This window comes from Lagopus muta, chromosome 6 (assembly GCF_023343835.1).
Source record: "Lagopus muta isolate bLagMut1 chromosome 6, bLagMut1 primary, whole genome shotgun sequence".
NCBI classification, from domain to species: domain Eukaryota; kingdom Metazoa; phylum Chordata; class Aves; order Galliformes; family Phasianidae; genus Lagopus; species Lagopus muta.
In genome coordinates, this window is record NC_064438.1 from 57,971,140 (window position 1) to 57,993,485 (window position 22,346).

Below are 22,346 nucleotides of genomic sequence, written 5' to 3' on the forward strand. Positions count from 1 at the left end.
GGTGTCCCCACGATGCCCCTGAGATGTCTCATAGCTGTCCCTGAGTCATACACAAGTTGTCCCCAGGATGTCCCCAAGCTGTACCCAGGGGATCCCCAGGGTGTCCCCAAAATATCCCCGGGCTGCCCAGCTGTTCCCAACCTGTCCCCAGGCTGTCCCCATGGTGCCACAGGGCTCAGGATGGGTGCACCATCCCGGCCCCACCTGAGCTCAGGGCTCAAGGTCCCCCCAGCACTGACGCTGTGTTTGTGCCGCTCAGACAGTGCCAACAGCAATGATTTGAATCCACTATTTATGATCAGCCCGTTAATAAGAGCAGCTATGGAGAGAAAAAGCAGAGCCTTGGATGGATCACCCGGCGCTGCAGCGTGCAAGCAAACCATCATGGCAGTGAGAGCCCCATTTCCCCTCTGGGTGCTGCCTCCAGTGACAAGTTTAGGACAAAAGATGGCGGCAGCCACCATCCCCATCCACACGGCGTCCTTGGAGCAGACGGAGCCGTACTTCTTCCTGTGTTTATCCAGCCCTGTAAGGTGCAGCCGTGCCCCGCCAGCTCTGCACAGTGTTTACTTTGGTTGTCAAACCGATATTGCGTTTGGAAGAAGAAACCCGTGTGAACGCGGCGCTGCTGGAGGTGACCTGTGGCAGTGTCACATGAACCGTGTCCCCGCTGTCCCCCTCCATCCCCACCCACCCCTCTGCCCCACGGCTGAGCCCGTTCCATCTCTCCCAGCTCACGCCATCCAGGCACGGCTCTGCCAAAGCTCATTTCCCAGCACTGCTTTCTGTCCTTGTCCCATTCCACTGCCTGGGCGCATTTTGCAGCCGCTCCCCATGTGCCTGGGCGGGCTGCAGCGCGCAATGCGCGGCCCCACAGTTTCTGTGGGATTCCTGCAGTGCTCTGACAAGCCTGGGGCTTTGCTCCAAGTGGGACAGCCCTGCGAGGCTGCTCCCAGGGAAAGCCATGCCAGCAGCCCCGGGGAAGACATGTGCTCCTTGTTATCCCCGAGATAAACATGGAAGCAGGAGGAGGAAAACAAACGCTTCCCAAGAAATGGACGGGCTGTACCACCAAGCGGTGCGTTCCTGCTGTGGAGCTCAGGAAAAACAAACCACCAAACCCAGCGATTTTCCTGTGATTGCAAAAATATCCCATCAGAGGCAACCGCTGGTCGAGAAGCCCGAAGCCCACGTGGGTATTTAAGGCTCCATTAGCGCAAGGAAAACGGGCTCCAGGAGTGCCCAGGCTGTGATGCGGAGCAGCAGTGGGAGGCTGGGAGCAGCCCCTGTGGGAACACTGCTGCTCGTAATGCTTTGCCCCGTGGGTTGGCACCACTCACCCAGCATTTACCATCTGGTTTTTGAGGTGCTGTGCAGAGCTGAGTTGGACTCAATGATCCGTTGGGTTCTGCCTGGGAACCGAACCAAAGCGGCACATCGGAAGTGAAGGTGCTGTCACAAACCGCAGCTCACCCAGCCCTGGAGTTTGCCTTCAGCATATTTCCTTGACGAAGTTCCTGTTACCAAAGGGAACTCGAAAAGCTCAGCAATGAAGATGCGTGTGGCAGAAAGCAGCGTGCCCACGGGAAGCTGGTTGGCACCACTGAGCATTGATGGGTCTCGGGGACCAACAGGCACCGGGGTGACCACTGGGGTATGGATATGAGGCGTGCCTGAACCCTGCTTGGGCTGGATCCATGGATGGATCAGAGCATGGCTGGGTTGGAAGGGACCTCACAGCCCCCCCAGCCCCTCCTCTGCCGTGGGCTGGGTGCTCACCACCAGATCAGGCTGCCCAGGGCTCCATCCAGCCCAAGCCATCATAGAATGGATCGAGTTGGAAGGGACCTTAAAGGTTGTCTGTTTCCATCCTGAGGTGGGGAGAGGTTGGGCTGCTCCCCACAGGATCCCTCCAGCAGTGCCCAGCCCAATCCTGGCTGCATTTATTTTTCCTTCACTCAGGACTTGTGTGGGCTTCGGTGCCTGCAGCACCCACACAGTTTGGGGCTGTGGGGTCCCATCTCTACAGCTGGGACTCCCCCACAGCCTGCCTGACACCTCGGGCTGGCACTGGGGCTTGGTGTCTGCCTGGGGCTCCTCAGTCAGCACTGCTACTCAGCCTGCATTGAGGTTCCTGCTGTGAGTCTGGGACTCCCAAATCAGCACTGGGGCTCATGGTGAACCGAGGGCTCCCAGATTATCACCGGGGCTCCTAAATCAGCATTAGATATCTCTGTGCATCTGGGCTCCTGCAGAGACACTAGAAGTGAAGCTTGCCATCAGCCTGGGGCTCCTACGTAAGCACTGGGACTCGTTAGGAGCCCAGGGTTCCCAAATCAGCCCTGGGGTGCTCTGTGTGTTGGGATTCCCAGCTCAGCATTGTGGCTCACCAGGTTCCGAGGCTCCCACCTCAGCGCTGGGATGTGCTGTGCGTTGTGGCTCCCACATCAACATCTGGGTACATCAGGGCTCCCGAATCTCCACTGGGGCTCACCATGAGCCCAGGGCTCCCAGATCAGCACTGGATCTTAGGGTGCATTGGGGATCCTTCAGTGACACCACAAGTGGGGCTTACCATGAGCCTGAGGCTCCCAAATTGGCACCAGGATGTAGCGTGCACCGGGGTTCCCAACATCTGCATCAGTGCGAGCTGTGCCTCGAGGCTCCAAAATCCACGCTGAGTGGTGTCATGGCTCCCAAATCAGCACTGGGGCTCCCACACAGGCACCAGCACTGGGAATGGCAGCGAGCCTGGGCTCCTAAATGAGCGCAAGGGCTCCCTTTGAGCCCAAGGTTCCCAGATCCGCATTAGGGCTCGCCGTGCCCCGGATATCACCGGGACTCTCCGGCAGCAGCGGACCCACGCTCAGCACCGGGACGCTCGGCTCGTCGGGGCTCCCAGCCCGGCAGCGGGATGCGCCGTGCGTCGTGGCTCCCCCACCGGCGCCGGGGGTCTCCGCGCCCCCACGCTCCCATCACCGGAGCCCCTGGCCGCCCCTCCCGCCCCTTCCCCGCCGCCCCCGGTTGCGCGGACCCCCTGGAACCGCAGCCCGGCCCCGGGGCGGAGCGGGGCGGGGCGTCGCGGACGGCGGGCGGGCGGCGACGGCATTCGGGCGGCGGCGGAGGGATGAACGGGACGGGCCGGGAGCCGTGCGGGCACGGAGAGGCGCTGGCGGCCGGCGCTCGGCCGCTGGTCAGCGCGCTGATGTTCTCCGCGGGGCTGCTGGGCAACCTGCTGGCCCTGGGGCTGCTGCTGCGCTGCCGCCGCCCGCCCCGCGCCCGCGCGCCGTCCCTGTTCCACGTCCTGGTGCTGGCCCTGGTGGTCACCGACCTGCTGGGCACCTGCTCCGTCAGCCCCTTGGTGCTGGCCTCCTACCACCGCAACCTGACGCTGAACGCCCTGGGGCGGGGAGGACACATCTGCCTCTACTTCGGCTTCGCCATGAGTTTCTTCGGCCTCGCCACCATGCTCGTCCTCTTCGCCATGGCGCTGGAGCGCTGCCTGGCCCTGGGGCGGCCCTACTTCTACGAGCGCTTCCTCAGCCCCCGCGCCGGCCTGGTGGCCCTCCCGGCCATCTACACCTTCTCAGCAGCCTTCTGCTCCTTGCCTCTGCTGGGCTTCGGGCGCTATGTGCAGTACTGCCCCGGCACCTGGTGCTTCATCCAGATGCGCGTGGACGACGGCCGGCACAAGGCAGCCGGTTTGCACCTCACCTTCTCGTTGCTTTACGCCACTTTACTCCTCTTCCTCATCCTGTCGGTGCTGCTGTGTAACCTCAGTGTCATCGCCAACCTGGCCCGCATGCATCGCCGCGGGCAGAGGACGCGCCGGCTGGCCGCGCTCGAGCAGCCGCGAGCGGTGGGGGGCTGCAGCCGCCGCATCTTCTCCATGGCCGAGGAGATCGACCACCTCCTGCTCCTCGCCATCATGACCATCACCTTCGTCATCTGCTCCTTGCCCTTCACGGTGAGTGCCGCCCCCTCTCCCCGTTTCCCAGAATCGCAGACTCATAGACTTGTAGAATCGTGGAATCGTAGAACGGTTGGGTTGGAAGGGACTTTAAAGATCAGCCATTTCCAAGCTCTGACGTGGGCTGGGTGCCCCCCAGCTCAGGCTGCCCATCCACGGCCTCGGGCATCTCCAAGGATGGGGCACCCACAGCACTCCATGCTGCTGCCCAAAATTTAAGGGCTGAGATCAACGTGATTTTTCTCCCAAAACTTGGGAGACCCCAAACTTTTGGCAATCGAAACGAGGGATTCCCAGCAGCAGCAGTGGGATGAGCGGATGGCAGCAGTGCCCTCCCACCCTGCAGAGGCACACTGGTGTCTCTTGGACCAAATGGTTCCCAAGCCCAAGGGCTGGGCACTCATTGTGGCAGATCAAGGAGCTGGATGTGGGAAGATTGGGTTGGGGTTGGGGATGGGAATGGGGTTGGGGTTGGAGATGAGGCTGGGGATGGGGATGAGAATGGGGTTGGGGGTTAAGGATGCAGATGAGGAAAAGATCTCTGTGCTGGTCTGGATGAGGATGTCACGTATCAATGCTGCATAAGCAGACCCTGCACCACTCTCCCCCCTCTTGGGGCTGCTTTCAGCTCCCCCATGCTATGTTTCCCCAATAGCACCTCATTCTCCTCGTCACCTCCAGCACCCACCTGTGAGCCCATGGCTGCAGGAGGAGATTTTGCCGTTGTTTTTTTCCCATTAGAAGCAAGCCCCGCTAGGGTTAGGCGTGCTGCCAGCACTAATTTTGTGCTCGTGGGCTCAGGCGGACGCTACCTTCCTTTTGCACTCACAGAAGGAAGAGTCCCGGGGGAAGATAATGTAACCGCAGCCTGCAGCCCAGCCAGGCTGTCTGGATTTTAAGAGAGAGAAAAGACACAACAGTGACGGCCGGCAGCTCGCGAGCATCCCAGGATCCAGACTCAACATCCTGAGATCTCCCATCAATGGGCCCACGGGCTCCATTGCAGTCTTCAGGGAGTGGGACCCCAGGGTCTGCTTAGGGTCGGCGGGTGGGAAAGCGTGGCCAAAGAGGATCCCATGGCAGATGTCAGCCGTGCCCAAAAATGTGTCGGCTTTTCCTTTCCCACTGCCCGGCCCGCATGGGTTTCATTGAGGCTGCCTTTTGGCAGCTTCTCAAACCAAGCAAAGTGACACTTTCTCTTTTGAGCCACCCCTCTAATAGGCTGCCCTGACATGTGAACCTTGAGGTTACTGTACCACAGAGCCACCAAACCTTCCTCCTAAAAAGCCCCAAGCCCCGGCGGCACCGTGGGGGCACCGTCCCCATGTGGTACCCCATGGATCTGACCCACAGGAGGGATGCTCGCACCCCACAGCCCTCAGCATCCAAGCATCCCTCGTGTTCTGGAGTGAGGGGGAGGCAACGGCCCCGTGTGAGTAAGGCGTGCTGAGTCACCCTTCCAGGAAGCCCCATAAGCTGCTATGAGTCGGCACATGTCAGGGTGCACCGCTGGGGCGGACACACACTCCAGGACCTCTCCGTCCCGTGCCTTCAGCCCACTCACTGAGATTTGTCCACTGCTCACTGCTCCCTTGAGCAGCCATTGGGTTAATTGCGTTAGGGCTGAACGAAGCATGCGAAAACGAGAGCGAGGACCTGGCTTTCATTAGCAGGAAATTCGTTTAAGCCAGTGGAAGCAGACCGTGTGCTGTGACAGCACTCATTTCCCCGTCACCGCTTGAGAAGCACCACCACCTGCCTGCCAGCCTCCTGGCCCACCAAACCCCCATCACTTTCCCCCATTGCCTTTTGCAGATCTGTGCTTACGTCAACAAGTTCAGCCAGAGCGAGAACCACGACTGGGACCTGCTGGCACTGCGCTTCCTCTCCATCAACCCCATCATCGATCCCTGGGTCTTCGCCATCCTGCGGCCGCCGGTGCTGCGGGTGCTGCGTTCCGTGCTGTGCTGCCAGCTGTCCCCAGGCAGACAGGATGCGCAGTGCCCGACCCCTGCAAAAACAAAGCTGGAGCCCAGCGGGCAGTAGGTGCAGAAGGAGGCAGCCAACAGGCTGGGCTCACTTCGGGTGGGCTCTGTTTCATGGCTTCAAAAGGGACGTCACTGCCGTAAGGTGGGACGGGGCTGCAGTCGGTGCCACGCCAACGTGGGTGGAAGGTGATGCTGGTGGGATGGGACTGGAACGTCAGGCATCGCTGACGCCGTGGGGCAGGGCGAGTCGTGCCCCATGGAGGGCTGCGGTGGGGGTGCTGTTGAGGATCTCCATCTCAGGATGGTGGAGAGGTGTGGGCACGGGTGCGGGTCCACCATCAACACCCAGCTCAGCAGGGATGGGCAGGAGAGGAGGTGGCAGAGGGAGAAGGTTGGCCCCACTTCTTCCTTTCCCCTCTGTCCTCTGCCCAAGGGAATGCAGTGTATCAGCTGTGGCTCTGTGTGTCTGTGTCTGCTTGTCCTCCTCCTGGCAATGTCAGGCTCTGGATGGTGCCGGCCCAGCACTGGTGGCCACTGTGGCCACGTGGCCTCTCCCAGATTCCCTTTTTGCAAAGAACTTTTCTTGCTCCTGTTTTACCATGCCCAGGGCTTTGGGTTTGGGGTTGGCATGGAGGAGAAGGTCTCATCCCCAAAGTCCTTCCCGTGGGGACTTGCCTGGTGGCACTCGTCCCAGTGTCCCCACCTCCACTGGGATGCTGCAGTCCCACCAAAGCGACGTCTTTGTGCTATTGCCGACGGCGTGGCCTTTCTGTTGGAGAGCTCTGCCCCAAAAAAGCCCAAAGGGGCAGAGATGTGGAGCTCTCCTGTATGGCATCAGTGTAAAACCCCCGTGTAATAAATGTCACTGGAAGGAGCTGTGTGTGGTTTTGTGCCGAGGAAATCGATCTGCTCGTGGCATCGCAGATCAGGAGAGCAACCTGTGAAGCATCATAGAACGTAAGAGCAACCCACGTAGCATCATAGATGTGAGAGTATCCCATGCATCACGGATGGTGAGAGCAATGTAGAGGGGTGGGGAGCCTCAGCTCATCCCCAAGCTGTAGAAAGATCCTCACCTCAGGGCTGTGCAGAAATGGAAACCCCAAAACCGCTGTGCCTGAAACCAGGGGCAGAGCACCTACCTGTTTTAACAACAAAAACAGGGGGAAAAAAAAAAATCCAACCTCTAAAAAAAGGGCAGAATTTATGTCACTCCTGTCAGCCAGCCAACATCCACAGGAAGTTTACTGGCCTCCGAAGCGCGTGTGGGCAGATGTCAGCATGGGATGCGATTGCTCAAGCCCCGCCGACGGCTTTCTGGCAATCCTGCAGCCCGGGGATGGCTGCAGGGCTGGGGTGGGTTCTGGTGAAGGCTGCTCCTCATCACCCACCCTCCTTCGCATGCAGCTGTGGCACAGCAGTTTCTGGGCCATTCGTGTTGCAGAGGGCGCTTGACAATGAGCCAAAGCACACGTTGGGAACAGCCAGGAGCTCTTCGGCTTTGTTTGGTGGTGACACGGTGGCTCACGGTGGAATTTTGGGACAAGTTGCCTAATCCTAAACCAGGCTGCCTGGCATGCAAAGAATGGAAAAACCCCATTGGGAATAGAGGGGTCACATCCCACTGAGGCATGTGGTGGTCAGGGGAGCAACAGGGGAGCATAGAGACTGATGGGGTGGGGTGGGATGGGATGGGATGGGGTGGAGTTGGATGGGTGAGATGAAATGGAATTGGATGGGATGGGATGGGATGGAATTGGATGGGTGAGATGAAATGGAGTTGGATGGGATGGGATGGAATTGGATGGGATGGGGTGGAATTGGATGGGATGGGATGGGATGGGATGGGATGGGATGGGATGGAATTGGATGGGTGGGATGAAATGGAGTTGGATGGGATGGGATGGAATTGGATGGGTGGGATGAAATGGAGTTGGATGGGATGGGATGGAATTGGATGGGTGGGATGAAATGGAGTTGGATGGGATGGGATGGAATTGGATGGGTGGGATGAAATGGAGTTGGATGGGATGGGATGGAATTGGATGGGATGGGGTGGAATTGGATGGGTGAGATGAAATGGAATTGGATGGGTGAGATGAAATGGAGTTGGATGGGATGGGATGGAATTGGATGGGATGGGATGAAATGGAGTTGGATGGGATGGAATTGGATGGGATGGGATGGAATTGGATGGGATGGGGTGGAATTGGATGGGATGGGATGGGATGGAATTGGATGGGATGGGATGGGGTGGAATTGTATGGGTGAGATGAAATGGAATTGGATGGAATGGAATTGTATGGGTGTGATGAAATGGAATTGGATGGGATGGGATGGAATTGGATGGGATGGGATGGAATTGGATGAAAGGGACAGCTCCATGCATACCACAAGCTCCAGCCACCAGCATGGCTGCTGACCACTAATTGCTGCTTGTGTGGTGTTGGGGAACTTTCTGGCTCCTCAGTGGGATATGTAGGGCTGGGGAAAACCTCCCAGTGCCCATCCTGCTGCATCCACTTGGCCACATCTCAGTGCTGTTCCCACCCTCAGCCACCCCTGGCCGCTGCCGCAGTCAAAGCAGCAGCTGGTCCAGCTCCTTCCATCAGACCAGAAAAGCTCCTCAGTGAGAGCTCTGCAAGGCCATAATTAACTGCATCCTGAGCCATGAGCCTGCACAAAACGTCGCTTTTATTAGCGTCAAGCAGGAGCTATTAGAATACCCAAATTAATTCAACCTTCGTCAACTCAATCAGCGTCTGCTCTGCTGAAATGCGACGCACCCGAGCGTCGTGCTGTTATCCATGACCTTCCCTTAAGGGTTTCTTATCTCTGTCCCTCTCATTTGCTCCTTTTCTCCTGGTTTCTGGCTCGTTTTGGAACATTTCTGGGCAGGGTTGTGAGGATGCCATAGGATGACAGCACGGTTGGGTTAGAAGTGACCACACAGCCCCCAGCCCAACCCATGGGCTGGTTGCCCCCCACCAGCTCAAGCTGCCCAGGGCCCCACCTGTAATCTATGAGCGGTATATACCTATCATTTATTGATAAATAGATACAATACAGTGCTATCCCATGATGTATATATTTAACATTTTGGGTTTTTGGTAGTGGATGAAGCCTCCCCCCACTTCCCACTTCATGTTAGCTGCTCGGGGACTTCCAGGTTCTTTGTCCCAGCCCATACCTGGCCACAGCTCCTGGAGCTGATGCATGGGGGAGGAATGTGGGAGAGGGGGGCTCAGCTCCGTGCCTGGCTCCACTCTCCTGCAGCCACAGCTGGGGGAAATTGGGAAAGGGGTGGGTGCTGGAGCTGGCATTGGATCCTGTGGGGGGAGGGCTCCCGTGCTGGCCTACATTGCAGAATGCTAGAATCATTAAGGCTGGAGAATACCTCTAATTAGGATCCCCAAGCCCAGCCCAGCCCCACCACTGCCCACTGCCCACGTGCCTCAGTGCCACACACTTCTCTTGAGCACCTCCAGGGACAGTGAGCCCACCACTCCCTGGGCAGCTGTGCCAGTGCCTGACCACTGCTCTGGAGAAGAAATTCTGGCCCTCCCCTGATACAACTTGAGTCCATATCTCTCATCCTATAGCTGTTATGAGCAGAGGCCAGCAGCAGCCAAGAACTAAGGCACGTACATGGGGAGGAATGGGGACATCCTGTCTGCATGGAGAGCACCCGGGGGACACTCCATGGTGGGAATCGTTGGGATGCTCCATGAGTATGGAAGAGCTGGGGAGTGTAAGGACGAGCTGAAAACACCATGGGACATTTGTACAGACCCAGCAAGGACTGAGAGCCAAAAATAAAGCTACCAGCACAAGGGTGAGCCCTAAAATGTCCGTGTTTGTTGCTCTGGGGATGTGTGCATGCAGCGGGTCTGCACGGCTTTGGCACTTTCCCGTGGAGAGAATCCTCATCCTTAAGAACATCCAGATGATGTATGCGATAATATGATTTCTCCACCGCCTCCCTTTGTCTCGCAAATGGAGATAAATGGCTTTTCCTCAGGTGGGAAAGCCCAATGGTGAGAGCCATCCCCGTTGGGCACGCGTTGCGGATGCTCGCAGCTGCACTTCGGTGCCCACGTGGCGAGCAGCCTAAAATCAACAACGGGTTTCCCTTGCACCCATTGAGCTGCTGGCAGTGGGAAGAGAAGCAGACGTTTCAGCACGGCTCTCACGTGCCCAGCTGCTTTTTTTAAGTGGATTTCTCTGAATTGTGGAAACATCCGCATGCACCCGAGCGATGCGGTCCATGGGGAAATGCTGCAGATCTGTCAGCACCGCCACGGTTCCCAAAGCAATCAGAGCCTTCAGAAACAAGAGCCTCAACAGCGTCAAACTAATGTCAAGCATCTGGCTCTGGAAAGACTATAAAAGTTACAAGCCATGGCTGAGCGCGACCTATTGCTCCCTGCCCTGCTTGCACGCTACAGTCTCTCCTGCAAACCCCTTTCATTGGGCTTTTACCCCTGTTATAGCATCCTCAGGAGCAGGGCTGATGGGTGAGGGAGAGCAAAGGTCCTGGGATTTCGGAGCTGGTCACGTGCAGCCCAGATAGAACTATGGCAGATCGTAAATCTGAGCACAGCTCGGGTGCAGAGAGCAGCCCCCAACCGCCCTGCTGGTGCTGTGGTTCAGCTGCGGGAGCTGCCAGCTCGTGGCTGAAAGAAAAACTCCTGGAAAGTGAAAGAAGTTTGTTTCTCCGCTCTGTGAGCCGGGTCTTGCAGCGGTCAACACACCAAGCCACAGTGTGCAGAGGTGGAAAAGAGCTTGGAGAAGAGAAAGCTCCAGGGAGACCTCATGGTGGCCTTCCAGTGCTTGAAGGGAGAGGATAAACAGGAGAGCAATGGCTGTTTGTGAGGGTGGGTGGTGATGGGACAAGGGGAATGGTTCTAAAGTGAGACAGGGGAGGTTTAGGTTGGATATGAGGAGGAAGTTTTTCAGCCAGAGGGTGGTGAGGCACTGGCACAGGTTGCCCAAGGAGGCTGTGGATGCCCCATCCCTGCAGGCATTCAAGGCCAGGCTGGATGTGGCTCTGGGCAGCCTGGGCTGCTGGTTGGCGACCTGCACACAGCAGGGGCTTGGAGCTGGATGAGCACTGTGCTCCTGTGCAACCCAGGCCATTCTATGGCTCTGTGATTCTTTGGAGGTGGGGACATCCCAGAGCAAGGATGCTGAGTAAGAATGAAGGAGATTAGCAAGGCACTGCTCTTCTTCCCACTGTCATGGCCCTCCTGCAGCCTGCATCCATTTGGGAAAGCCCAGAGGAAGGACAAAGGCTGAGGCTCTTCCTGATGCAGCCACTGATGCAGATACCACTGGTATGCATGGGGAGGCTCTTGCTGCAGGCACAGAGCGCTGCGAGCCCAAGGATGCTGTTTGGAGAGGAGCCTGGCTGAGCCCTGCACCATCCCTGTCCCTTCCCCATCCCCATCCCCATCCCCATCCCCATCCCCATCCCCATCCCCATCCCCATCCCCATCCCCATCCCCATCCCCATCCCCATCCCCATCCCCATCCCCATCCCCATCTCCATCTCCATCTCCATCTCCATCCCCATCCCCATCCCCACACCTATTTTATCCCCTACTGTATCCCTATCCTCATCCCTTTCTCCATCCCCATTCCCATTTCTATCCCTATTCTCATCCTATCCCCATCCTCATTCCCATCCCCATCTGTATCCCTGTTCCCATCCCAGTCTCCATCCCTATCCTTGTCCCCTTCCCCATTCTCATCCCCATCCCCAGCCCTATTCTCATCTGATCCCCATCCTCACCTGTATCTCTGTCCCCACCTCATCTCCGTCCTTATCCTTGTCCCCGTACCCATCCTCATTCTCACCCCATCCTCACCCAAGTCCCCATCTCTGTCCCCACCCATCCCCACTCTCCTCCCACCCCATTGCTGTCCCTGTCCCACAAGGCTCGGGCACCCCGCACTTATGCTGACCATCCTCAGCTGTCTCACTTCCCCCAGCCTCCATAAACAACCCCTTCACACACAAACCTCTCCAGCCATGTTTTTCCCAGCAAGACCTTCCCATCTGCTGATCTGACCTTTTACAATCACCACTATTCATTTTTTAAATTATTTTTTATTCTCCCCAGCGCCAGCAGCAGGGCACCCTGGGCCTGGGGTTCAATCTCCCTATGGGTGGGAGGGAAGGGCAGGAGGGGACGATGTTGGCCGGGACAGATGTGAGATTTCAAAGCGGACAGAGTCTGGAGCAGAGTTGAAAAGAGCTCTGGCTGTGTTTACACGAAGCCATTCCAGAACTGTTTGCTTCTGCCTGTGTTTATCCACAGACATTCGTGCTACCAGAGCTTTGGCCCCATGGATCACCGAGGTTGGTGGAGTTTGCTGTGCCGAGTGGGTGTACACACGAGAGAGCAAATGCCATGAGCAGCTGCTATTTCCTCCCCTACAGACCTTTTCCATCCAATTGGGAATGGGAGCAGCTCCTTTCAGGCCGTGATGGCTCTTGGGGAGCCCACATCCAGGGCTCCCTGCACCTGGCCCAGTGTTCCCATGTCCCTGGCGCCAGCCCATCACGGCTGTCCCCAGCTGCGCCTCCGCAGCCCCCGCTCCCACTGCAGGGCCATGTCCACGGGGTGGATAGGGAATCCCAGGACCAACAAGGTTGGAAAAGACTTTGGAGATTCCCAAGCCCACCCCCAGCCTATTCCCACCGTGCCCGCTGTCCATTTCCCCCAGTGCCACGTCTCCATGGTTCTTGGACCCCTTCAGCGCTGCCCGCGCGGCTGTGCCAGAGCATCACCTCTCTTTCAGTAAACGATGTTTCCCAGCATCCAACCTGAACCTCTCCAGCACCATTTGAAGAGCACGAAGATGCTGAAGACGAGGCAAAATGTTTCCTGGCACGTCTGGCTGCTGGGAATGGCTGTGCCAGTTTCCCTGCAGGCAGTGCTGCCCGAGATGGGACAACCGGCCCCAGGAGAACCAGGGCTGCTCAGGAGGCCACTTCCCCCTCTGAGCATCCTCCCAGTGCCTCTCCCCTCTGCTGAGCCATTGCACAAGAGGGGCACTGGGGCCGCTCTTCCTCCTGTGCATGACGCTTTCCTGCTCGTGCTCCCCAACAGCAACGGTTACAACTGCCCCGTGCCTCCAGCCCATGCTTTCCCTCAATGATTTCCCAGTGTGTGATGGATGCACTGCAATTATGAATATGGATCACGAAGATTTGCAATGTTTATAATTAATAATCTCTCTTGGACAGGGAGCTGAAGTGAGCTGCTGTGGCACATCCCTTCTGTAAGAGGTTTCCAACTCCACATTCATCATCCAACTGCTCTTTAAGAGAGCTCAGCCCTTCCTGGCCATCATGACGGCCCCAGGATCCTCTGCAATGGGGACGTGGCTGCAGCCTGCAGGCTCCGTCCTATGGCTCCCATGCTATTTTCCCTCTCAGGGTGAGCAGCTCATGTTTTCTCACATTTCTCTGAAGTCATTCTGTGTTTTTAGAAGGGTGCACTAAGCTGGGAAGGATTTTTTCGCAGGACTGTGTTTGCTTTGGGCACTGCCTCTGCACTGCCGTGCTCCGAGCGCTGTTCTACACTCTGTTGAACTGTGTTGTCCCCCTGCTCAGATTTGCTAGAGCCAGAGGACAGGGGGACAGGGCAGGATTGTTTGGCTGATGGAGGGCAGAGCTTTGCCAGGAGCGGGAAGGAAAACAGGGAGCATCACAGCCTTGGCTTTACCCCGGGGCTCGGCACTGGGCATGTGTTTCTAACGGGGAACATCTTTTGGGGAGTCTCCATTCTTGTTGGATGTCAGTATGAGGTCCTCATCCTTCCTGAGGGTCTAAGACTCTCGCAGGGTGTTTTTCAGAAAATGGAGATGGAAATATTCAGCTTTGGGATAGAGATGTCCAGCACTGCGATGGAGATGTTCAGCAGTGAGAGAGATGGAGATACTCGGCGTTGGGATGGAGATGTTCAGTGTTGGGATGGAGATACCCAGCATGGAGATGGAGATGTTCAGCAGCCATCAGCAGCCTGCTTGCCCACCCCAAACTCATCTGAAGTGACCACTGCCCTGTAGCAAGAGTGGAGGAAATTCAAACCCTTACTTTTGGACCAGGTGAAATGCTCCTTATCATTAAAAGGAGACGGGGTGGGGGTGTCCACTTTTCCCAGCTGGGTGTCCCTACATCCCGCATCCCACCCAGGCTCTGCCGGTGCCATCAGGAGGTGGAAGATGTGGGGGCAGCAGGAGCAGTGGGCTGTGCTCTGGGCTGGGCTGCTGAGCCCACAAGCATGGGGAAATAGCTGGGAAGAGCCAGCTGGCCCTGCTCCTCCAGCACTGCTGCATCGCCTGGCCGGAGAATAGTTGAAGCTTTGCCATGAGGAGCCTGGCTGTGTTGCAAAGCCCTTCCCATTCCCTGGGAATCGGGCAGCAGAGAGAAAGCAAAACGCCACAGACCTCGTTCTGGCTGGAGATGTGTCCTGTTGTCTTCAGCACAAATCATTCCAGTGATACGACCCCAGGGCTCTGTGTCCTGTGATCCACAACGGTGGGGATAGGTGACACAGCAGCCAGTGCTATGGCCACCAAAGAGCCCAGCTCCTGACCCATACCCAGCTGCAAATAGCATGGCGAGGAAAGAAGGACCCGCAGTGTTTCAGGTGGCTTTCTTCCATAGATCCTGGGTTTTGATGTCATCGTCACACTTTTGGATTCCACCCCCCATTGCACCATCCCAAAAAACAGCTCCCAGGGCAAATCTGAGCTGTGCAGGAAGATGACCTCAAACCAACTCCTGGTGCTCCTCAAGGGCTGCTGCATCCGCAGCGCCTCGCTGCTGCCTCCGTCCTGAGCCATCGGGAACAGCAATAGGTCCCTGTGGGTCCTTGCCGCCCCCAGCCCCCTGGATTTGTGCTCAATAGGGCTGTGAACTTCTATTTGTTGCACTTTTCATTAAGAGCCAGCGGGGTTATGTGCACTCTGGGTGTGAGCTGCGCTCGCGCCCACGCTTGGCCATGGGTTGGGTTTTGACACCTTTTGGAAACCGCATTCGTCCCAGGGCAGCCAGCGGTGGCTTGGGGAAAAAAAGAGGGGTTTTTAGCAGGAGGGAAACACAGAAACATGCAGACTGGAGCAGCGCTCTGTGCTCGTCATCGCCGCCAAGGAACCAGATCCAGATGGCACCGGTGCCTGGTGCCTGCTTGGTGACACAGATCCGGCTGCGTGCCAGGCCCTCAGAGCAGGATGCCTGCCACAGGGATCTGCTGCATCCCTCAGCCTCTTCCCCCTCACATCCCTTAAGCAGCACAGCCAGCAGTGGGTGCGCTGGGGATGTGGTGGCAGGACGTGGGGTCACCAGAGTGCACGTTCCCCCCAGGCTCCAGCTGTGCTCACATCCCGTGAGGGCTGGCAGGCCTGCACCTGGCTGGGTGACTCAGCACAGCCCCGGGGGCCGGAGGGCTGCCCGGCTCTGCATATGCAATAGCTGCCCATGGGAGTGGGCTGAATCACTGCGTGCCGCACAGCTGGCAGCCGTGAGCACATCTGGCTGCCCTACAGGAGCAGAGCTGCTGTCCTGGCTGCTCACGGCCAGGCAGGGCTGCAGGGGTTTGGTGTCTCCAAGAAGCTCAGCTAAAAAAGCCCGATAGACCTTGCACACTGTGCAGGAGCTGGCCCTGCTCTGTCCCCCAGGCTGGGTGGCTCACTCCGCTGCCCATGGACGCTGTCACCGTTCCAGCTTTGCTCCTGAAAACATTTGCATTTATTTTTGGGCAATACCTGCCTTTCTAAATATTTGCCTTGCTGTTAGTGCCTGGCCCGCTCGCAGCTGGGGCTCCCTCCTCTGCTCACCTCTACACCGGGATGAGATCCTAGCAGAGCATCCTCCAGCCGTACCCCTGGGGTACCCCGTGCCCAGGACCCCACCTCTCTTCACAGGCCCCACATCCCCCAGGGTGCCCATAGGATCACCACATCCCCCAGGCTGCACACAGGGTTACCCAGAGCATTTCAAGGGTCATCCATCATTCTGTAGCTCCCATTTGCCAGCACAGGCAGCTCCCAATGAGCCCAGCTGCTGGAGACAAGACCCCAAGTTAGGAAATTCAACAGGGCTTCAAGGAGATGCCATCCCTCTCCTCCAGGCAGGACAGGTCACAGCAGAAGGCTGGGACAGAGACATGGTGGATTTCATCCCCACCTGAGCGCAAGGAACTGCAGTGACTCCTCCACGGCTTTGCCCCCTTTGAGGTGGTCCTGCTTTGCCTCCATCCCAGGTGCAGATGCAACACAAGTCCATCAAGTCCAGCTCTGCAGTTTGGGCATCTGCCAGCAGCAAGGAACAAGACCGAGTTTAGCGATACAATTATTTGTGTTGCAAGCAAGCCAAGAAATCCATGGCCAATGGAGCAAAGGGCCGTCCCCACCTCTGCTCCACATTGGACATGACCCTCCAGGCCAGGACCCTTCCAGCACAGCTCCTTTCTTACCACTGAGGGTTGAATCATGGTGTTGCAGCCCTTCTTTCAACACACAGAAGGGATTTGGCAACCCTGCGGGCTATTAATAGAGCCGGGCTGTTTTCTGAGAGCCCCGCGTTGTGTTGAGAGCAAAGCAAACTGCAAGAGGCAAAGCACTGAGTTTACCTAAGGAGAGGTCAGGTGAGTGAGGAAACAAGCTGTCGGGGAGCAGGAACCAGAGCAGTGCCCTCTCCTCCCTTATCGTCTCCTGTCCCCGCGCTGGCTCCGCTCAGCCAGGAGGGAACAATGAACAAAGAGCAGCCACGTGGCACTGCAGGACTCGCCACCTGCGCTCCGTCCCCACTTCTGCCTTGCTTGGCCCATTCTGATTCCTGCTTTTCCAACTTGAGCTCCCCTTCTTCTGGCCTCTCAGGCTGGGCAAGTCTCCTGTACGGACACCTGCGTCGCTCAGCCTGGGGACGAAGCAAGACACCTTAGGGCGATGGATGTAACCCCAGGAGGAGATGCTGGGATGTGGCATCTCTCTGTTGGGAAGGGAAAATAGAGCGAAAAGGTGTGTGGGGATTCTCAGCTCCAGAAGGAAGGAGGCAGAGGGGATCCAGCCCCTGTCTGGCTGAGCAGGACACACATGAAGCCACGTGTGGCAGCTGCCCTGTAGGGAACCGCAGTCCCCATCTGTCCCCTGGCCACGACTGGGAGCACAGCTGTATTTTCATCAATGGAAGCATCAGGCACACATCCTCAGCAATAAGGAAACCCGGCCCGCCCCAGGGCCACTCGTTATCTCACATCCCAGCTCCATCCTGCACCCTCCCTGTCCCAGATGTGCGTCAGCGCAGCTCCTCTGCCACCTCATGCCAACACCACACCAGCTCCTTCCCTTCTCCCATCCCCTCCAGGGCCCTGGATTGCAGCCCGATGCTTTTAAAACTGGATGTCCCTGAACGAGGCCCACCTGCCTTGCGCCCCTCACCACAGGGGCTGTTCAAAGAGCCTCAGCTGGTAGCTCTTCCCCAGCCACAGCTCCAGGAAGGCTGCCATCCTCCTCCTCCTTCCCCCAGCCTCGCCAGACGTTCCATCCCTGTGGCACCAGGAACTGATGAGCACAAGTGACACAAGCCAGGACACCAGCTCTTGTCTTGGTTCACATCCTGGCAGCGCTGGCAGCTGCCCACACACAGGCACGTGTCCTTCCCATGACATCTGCTCCTGCATGCTTCCTCCTGCTGCAGCCACATCTTTAGCCATCCTATGGCTGTATTCCCACTGCATAGCCAACAACAGGGTCTGTGGCCACTGGTGGTCTGGGGCACCGAGGCAGGGATGGGTTGATAACAGCTGATTTGGAATGTTCACCTTCCATCCCACCTGAGGAAAGCTGTGGTTCACCCAGAGGGTCACAAAGCTGCAAGAACACGACTGCTTTCATGTCCATGGTGATGCAACCAAACCCCCAGGGCTGGCTTCCAAGGGGATCAGTCTGCTGCCCACCAGCTGAGCCACAGACCAGAAACACTCTGTAACAGTTCTTCTAAAAGCTCTTTAAACGTGAAAAGCTCATCCTACATGCTCCCTTAGTCCCTGCAGTGAGCACTGCTCTCCTTCCCTGCTCAGTCAGACCACAGCTCCCGGAGCACTCCGTACAGTGCTGGGCACTGAGTTAAACTGTCTTGCACTCAAACACAGCCATGTAATCCTTGTTTTGTATCCTCATTTTATCTTCTGTTCAATCAAAGACACCTCAGACACCTCTCAGCTGCCTTGGGATGCAGAGCTCTTCTTTCTCAGCTCTTTTCACTCGAGGCCATTAGCATTTATTATTTCTTTCCATGTTGGTCTTCTCAGAGCCACAGCTACTAAAACGAACACAATGCAGGACTGCTGCTGCCAGCGAATGCGAAGGCTGTAAGATGCAGACAACAAACTGCTCTCAATATGCAGAACATTTTCTTTCTATATGCCCATATCCCGGTACACGCATGCCTGTAAAGATTTCCTCCATGCCCAAGCGCTGAGGAGTCAAACCCAGAGTCAAACCATGAGACCTGATGCAGCCCAGGACCCTGACCCACACCTGTGCTCAGGGCCAGCAGCCCCACCTAACACAGCCCATGGCCATGAGATGTGGCCAAGCATGTCTCCTCCGTGGTGCCTACAGCCGTGGCTGCACAGAGCTGCTGGCTGGGCTCAGGGCTCCTGGCACTTCCCTGCTGGGAGGCTCAGGGTTGGGGAACCCACTGGTGATATGGGTGCTAAAACCCCCAGAGCTGTGAGCCCCCCAGCCCTTTGGCTTCCTGCAGCCACTGTCCCCCCCTCCCCAGCAGCAAACAGGCCCTCAGCCATCAGCACCCTCACAGGGTATCAGTTTCCTGGACCCCCATTGCTTTGATGGCAGCTCTCCAGGATCGATTAAGCAGCACGAGAGGCAGCAATTCTTCCAGCCAGAACTGAGATGTGGCACTGACCCCTAGTGACAGGCTTCTACTTGGATGCTGAGCAGCGAAGACCTGTGATAGAAAAATGACACGCAGCCAAAAGCAGCGGGGATCCGGGAAGGCTCCTGGTATTGCACAAAATCTGCTAAGTCAGTGATCCTCCTGCAACTGCACTCAGCAGCCAAGGAGCCTTCCTGGAAGCGTGCTTCCATCCTAGACATGCTGCTCCAGGACCCAAATGCAGATCTCAAGTTGAACTTGAGATAAGAGTTTATTTAAGAGATGAATGAAAAGCCCAAACATTGCACTTTGTCTGCCTGAAGAGTGATGCAGTAAGAGGGAAAGCAGCCACCAGTGCTGGGTTAGTGCTGGAAATTACCCGTGTACAGGTCATGGAGCACAGTGTTACAAATTTGAGTTGCAGAGGAATGATGGGAACTCACAGAGGCTCTGCTTGCACACTGACCTACTCCTTTTCTTGGGAAAATGCAGCTGCATGGAAGACTGTGTACTGCACATTTATTACTTTAAATACATACGTTCTGGCTCTGAGCCTGTCAGAGTCCAAAAATGGTCTGTTTCAATTATGGGCTGCATGGAGGGCACAGAACTAATGGTCTATTCCTTGGCATTTCAAAATATTCCCATCTATGTGGGCTGCTTGCAGGACGAGAGAGACTTCACAGGGCTCTCAGCAGATCCTTAACATCATTTTTTCCCCTCACCAGTAGCTTCAGAGCCACAAACAGGGGGAGGACCTGACCCTCCCCTCACATCTCAGCAGGGCTGTGGAACAGAGCAGATGTTTACTAAAGGCAGTGGGAAGACTGTTGTGGCCATTAGTGGAATTAGACAAAGCTTTGTTCCTAAAACATTGCTCTGTCCAGGTCATGTCCCATGCTGTCTTGCAGCACGGAATCAGACCGTCCCAAGGAAAGGAGCAGAGGCTGAAATGCCACTTCCCCACGCCCCAGATCTCTCACTCATCACCAGAAGGATGTGAAACAGCTCTGTCCCACATTGGCACCACCTGTCCCCAATACTGCCAGCCTTGCCTCCCACTTCTCCTTATCTCTGCGCTGGTCTTTCTGCAGACCTCATTTCCTGCACCATCCTTGGCTCAGAAGGCACCAACCTCACTGCTGTTACCCAGACCAAAGAAAACTAGCAGAAGCTGTAAATAACCCCCTGGGCTCACAACCAAGAAAATGCCAGCATTGAGCAAAGCCACCTTCCAATCTGCCCGCCTTTGGGCTTTGCTGGCAAATCCTTATTTTGGGTACTCGCAGCTGTTGTGATGACCTGAGCTCTTCATAATAAAGCTGCTTTAGCCAGATATGCTATTACCCCTGGGAATGAGAACACCCATGGATTCAGTTCACCACTCAGGTGTAAACAATCGCATGTCAGTTTAAACACTTCAGCCTTCCAGCCAGAGGTATGTTTGCCCTCCCAGCTCTGCACAGTTACCGTGCAGATTTAACTGTTTATGGAGAGCACAGCTTGCCAACACAGCTCTGTAGAGCCTCTGCTGAAACGAAGGGAAGATAAATGTTCTTTATCCCGGAATCACTCGCTCTCTTCCTGCTCAGATATATAGAAACTGTGAAGAAAAGCTGCAGTGTTTCAACTTTTCTGGCATAATGTCTGTGTGGGCAAGCCCTCTGTACGCCAAGTGAGCTCACTGCTCTCCACTAACGAACAGGCAGGCAGAACTCAGCAGCAACCTTCATGAAGACCTGCTCTCACAATTCACTGTGAAATGCAACACAGCCTGCACGCAGGAGGGCCAAGCTACGTGTCGTATGGATGTGTTTCTGCTATCAGAAATCACAGGTACCACAGGACTACCTGCAACAGAACTACAGACAGAACTACAGAACTGCAACACAGAATTTAGACCGAAACTTAAGGGCCATTCCTGTCAATTTACAGTGGAACTCACTTCTCTCTCTGCTGCAAAGGCTCACTGAGGGCACTGTCCCACAGCCTCCTGCTCTCACAGCTCACTGTGCCTCCTGGCCTGCTTTTCCCTGCCTGCCAACCTTGGGGCTGTGCCCCGCAGGTCCCTCCCAGGGCCCTGGGCTTTCCCTGCTTTCACCCCGACTTGCTCAATCAGTTCCTCTCTGATTGTGGCTTTTTCTTCAGAGCCTTGCAGCTGCTGCTGCTCCTGTCTGTCCTCTTGGTGAGAGGAGGTATGGAGGGTGAATTCGGGCCCTGCGGCCTCCATCATCTGGAGGAAATCGTAAGCAGGAAGAGGTGGTTTCCAGTCTTCCTCAGACAGGGTACCTGCAAGGTGAAGACAGTCTTTTGTTAATAAGTTAAGAGGCTGTGATGTAACCCACTTCACAGTCATTTCCATTTCAAAGCAAATATGGCTTTTCTGCCCTTCCAGTGAATGCAAAATTAAAGATCTCTTTTTAAAGTTCACTCTTTCTTCTCCACAACTAATAATGCCACCCAAACCAAACCAGCCACAGATGCATTAACATTTACAGGAGCTGGCTGAGGGCTCAGCTCCTCAAAGGCTGGTTCCTGTGTCTTCAGACATCAAGCTGTGAATTTTACAAGCAGCAGCACTCTCTCTCTCTACCAGTGAATGGATGTTTCACTCAGATCTCAAATAACTGTGCTAATGACTTAGCATTACTGAAATGCCATTAGGAATGAGGGGAGACTGCTGTCTCTACAGAGAGGAAGCAGCACCATTAAGTGAGGATGCTCTTTAATTTGTGCTTTTAAGGCTGATCACACAGACCTAAAAGCTTAGCAAGGAGGCTGTGATGGCTGGCAGAGCCCTTGGCCATGCTGCCCAATCATCAGAGCACCCCTCTGGCACCTGGAAAGCTGAATGAAGGAAGGTCCTTAACTGGAGACCTAAATGACATCCATCCTTTGGCACTGGAGATGGGAAGAGCTGTGGGAGAAGGGCTGGGTCACAGAGCTGTAGCAGCCAGGCCACAAGTGATGTCTTTGATTACTGAGAACACCTCCATATCCTACCTTGCCAGGCTGCTGCTGCTGGCGTTTGAAAACAATTGCTGTGAAAGGCTTATCTTAAGATTCCACAAGATCAAACCCCCATTTCAATTCAGGAGCCTGAAGCAGGCCATCAGCCAGCTGTTCCTGAGTTTGTGGCACCCAATGGCTACTCCTACCATATGAGGAAGGCACATTTACACTGCTTTCCTCCAAAGCTTCAGCAGCTGATCAAGGAAGGAAGGGACTTAGTGAAAGGCTTCACAGTAAATGCCAACCGCTGATGTTCCAAAGACCACAGCAAGGCTTCGGCTTCCTCACACTTTCCTGTCTATAAAAATGCTGGAAGTTGCCTAAAGAGAAGCTATTTCTAACGCTAGGACTCTGGAGATTTTCTTATTAGCAAGCAATGTTTCAGCAGGTCTATTCTCAGCAATCAGAAAGCACAGCCAGGTCTGGGGATTATGCAGGGAAGAGATGCCGATTCAGAACT

The 22,346-nt window shown here is 56.0% G+C and overlaps 2 protein-coding genes across 8 annotated transcripts in view; one reads left to right on the forward strand and one right to left on the reverse strand.

Moving 5' to 3' along the window:
- The first annotated feature begins 3,119 nt into the window (after positions 1–3,119).
- Positions 3,120–6,878, forward strand: PTGER2 (prostaglandin E receptor 2). Its single transcript, XM_048949203.1, has 2 exons — positions 3,120–3,967; positions 5,786–6,878. Exons 1-2 carry the CDS (start codon positions 3,128–3,130, stop codon positions 6,014–6,016), a joined length of 1,071 nt encoding a protein of 356 aa, XP_048805160.1. The 5' UTR covers positions 3,120–3,127; the 3' UTR covers positions 6,017–6,878.
- A 5,245-nt stretch (positions 6,879–12,123) lies between these two features.
- Positions 12,124–22,346, reverse strand: part of TXNDC16 (thioredoxin domain containing 16) — a 50,116-nt gene continuing 39,893 nt past the window's right edge. For 2 of the 7 annotated variants that reach the window (XM_048949144.1, XM_048949142.1), the window contains exon 20: positions 12,124–21,163. In XM_048949144.1, the coding sequence (XP_048805101.1) occupies positions 20,874–21,163 (290 nt within the window). In that variant the 3' untranslated portion in view covers positions 12,124–20,873. The remainder of the gene's footprint in view (positions 21,164–22,346) is intronic. The other 5 variants (XR_007377794.1, XR_007377797.1, XR_007377795.1 and 2 more) reach the window with 5 other exon arrangements.

Excerpts from the sequence above, each read along its gene's own strand:
- PTGER2 (XM_048949203.1), top strand. The coding sequence starts at position 3,128 with ATGAACGGGACGGGCCGGGAGCCGTGCGGGCACGGAGAGGCGCTGGCG. Across the intron at positions 3,968-5,785 it reads TCTGCTCCTTGCCCTTCACG|ATCTGTGCTTACGTCAACAA; the intron begins GTGAGTGCCGCC and ends TGCCTTTTGCAG.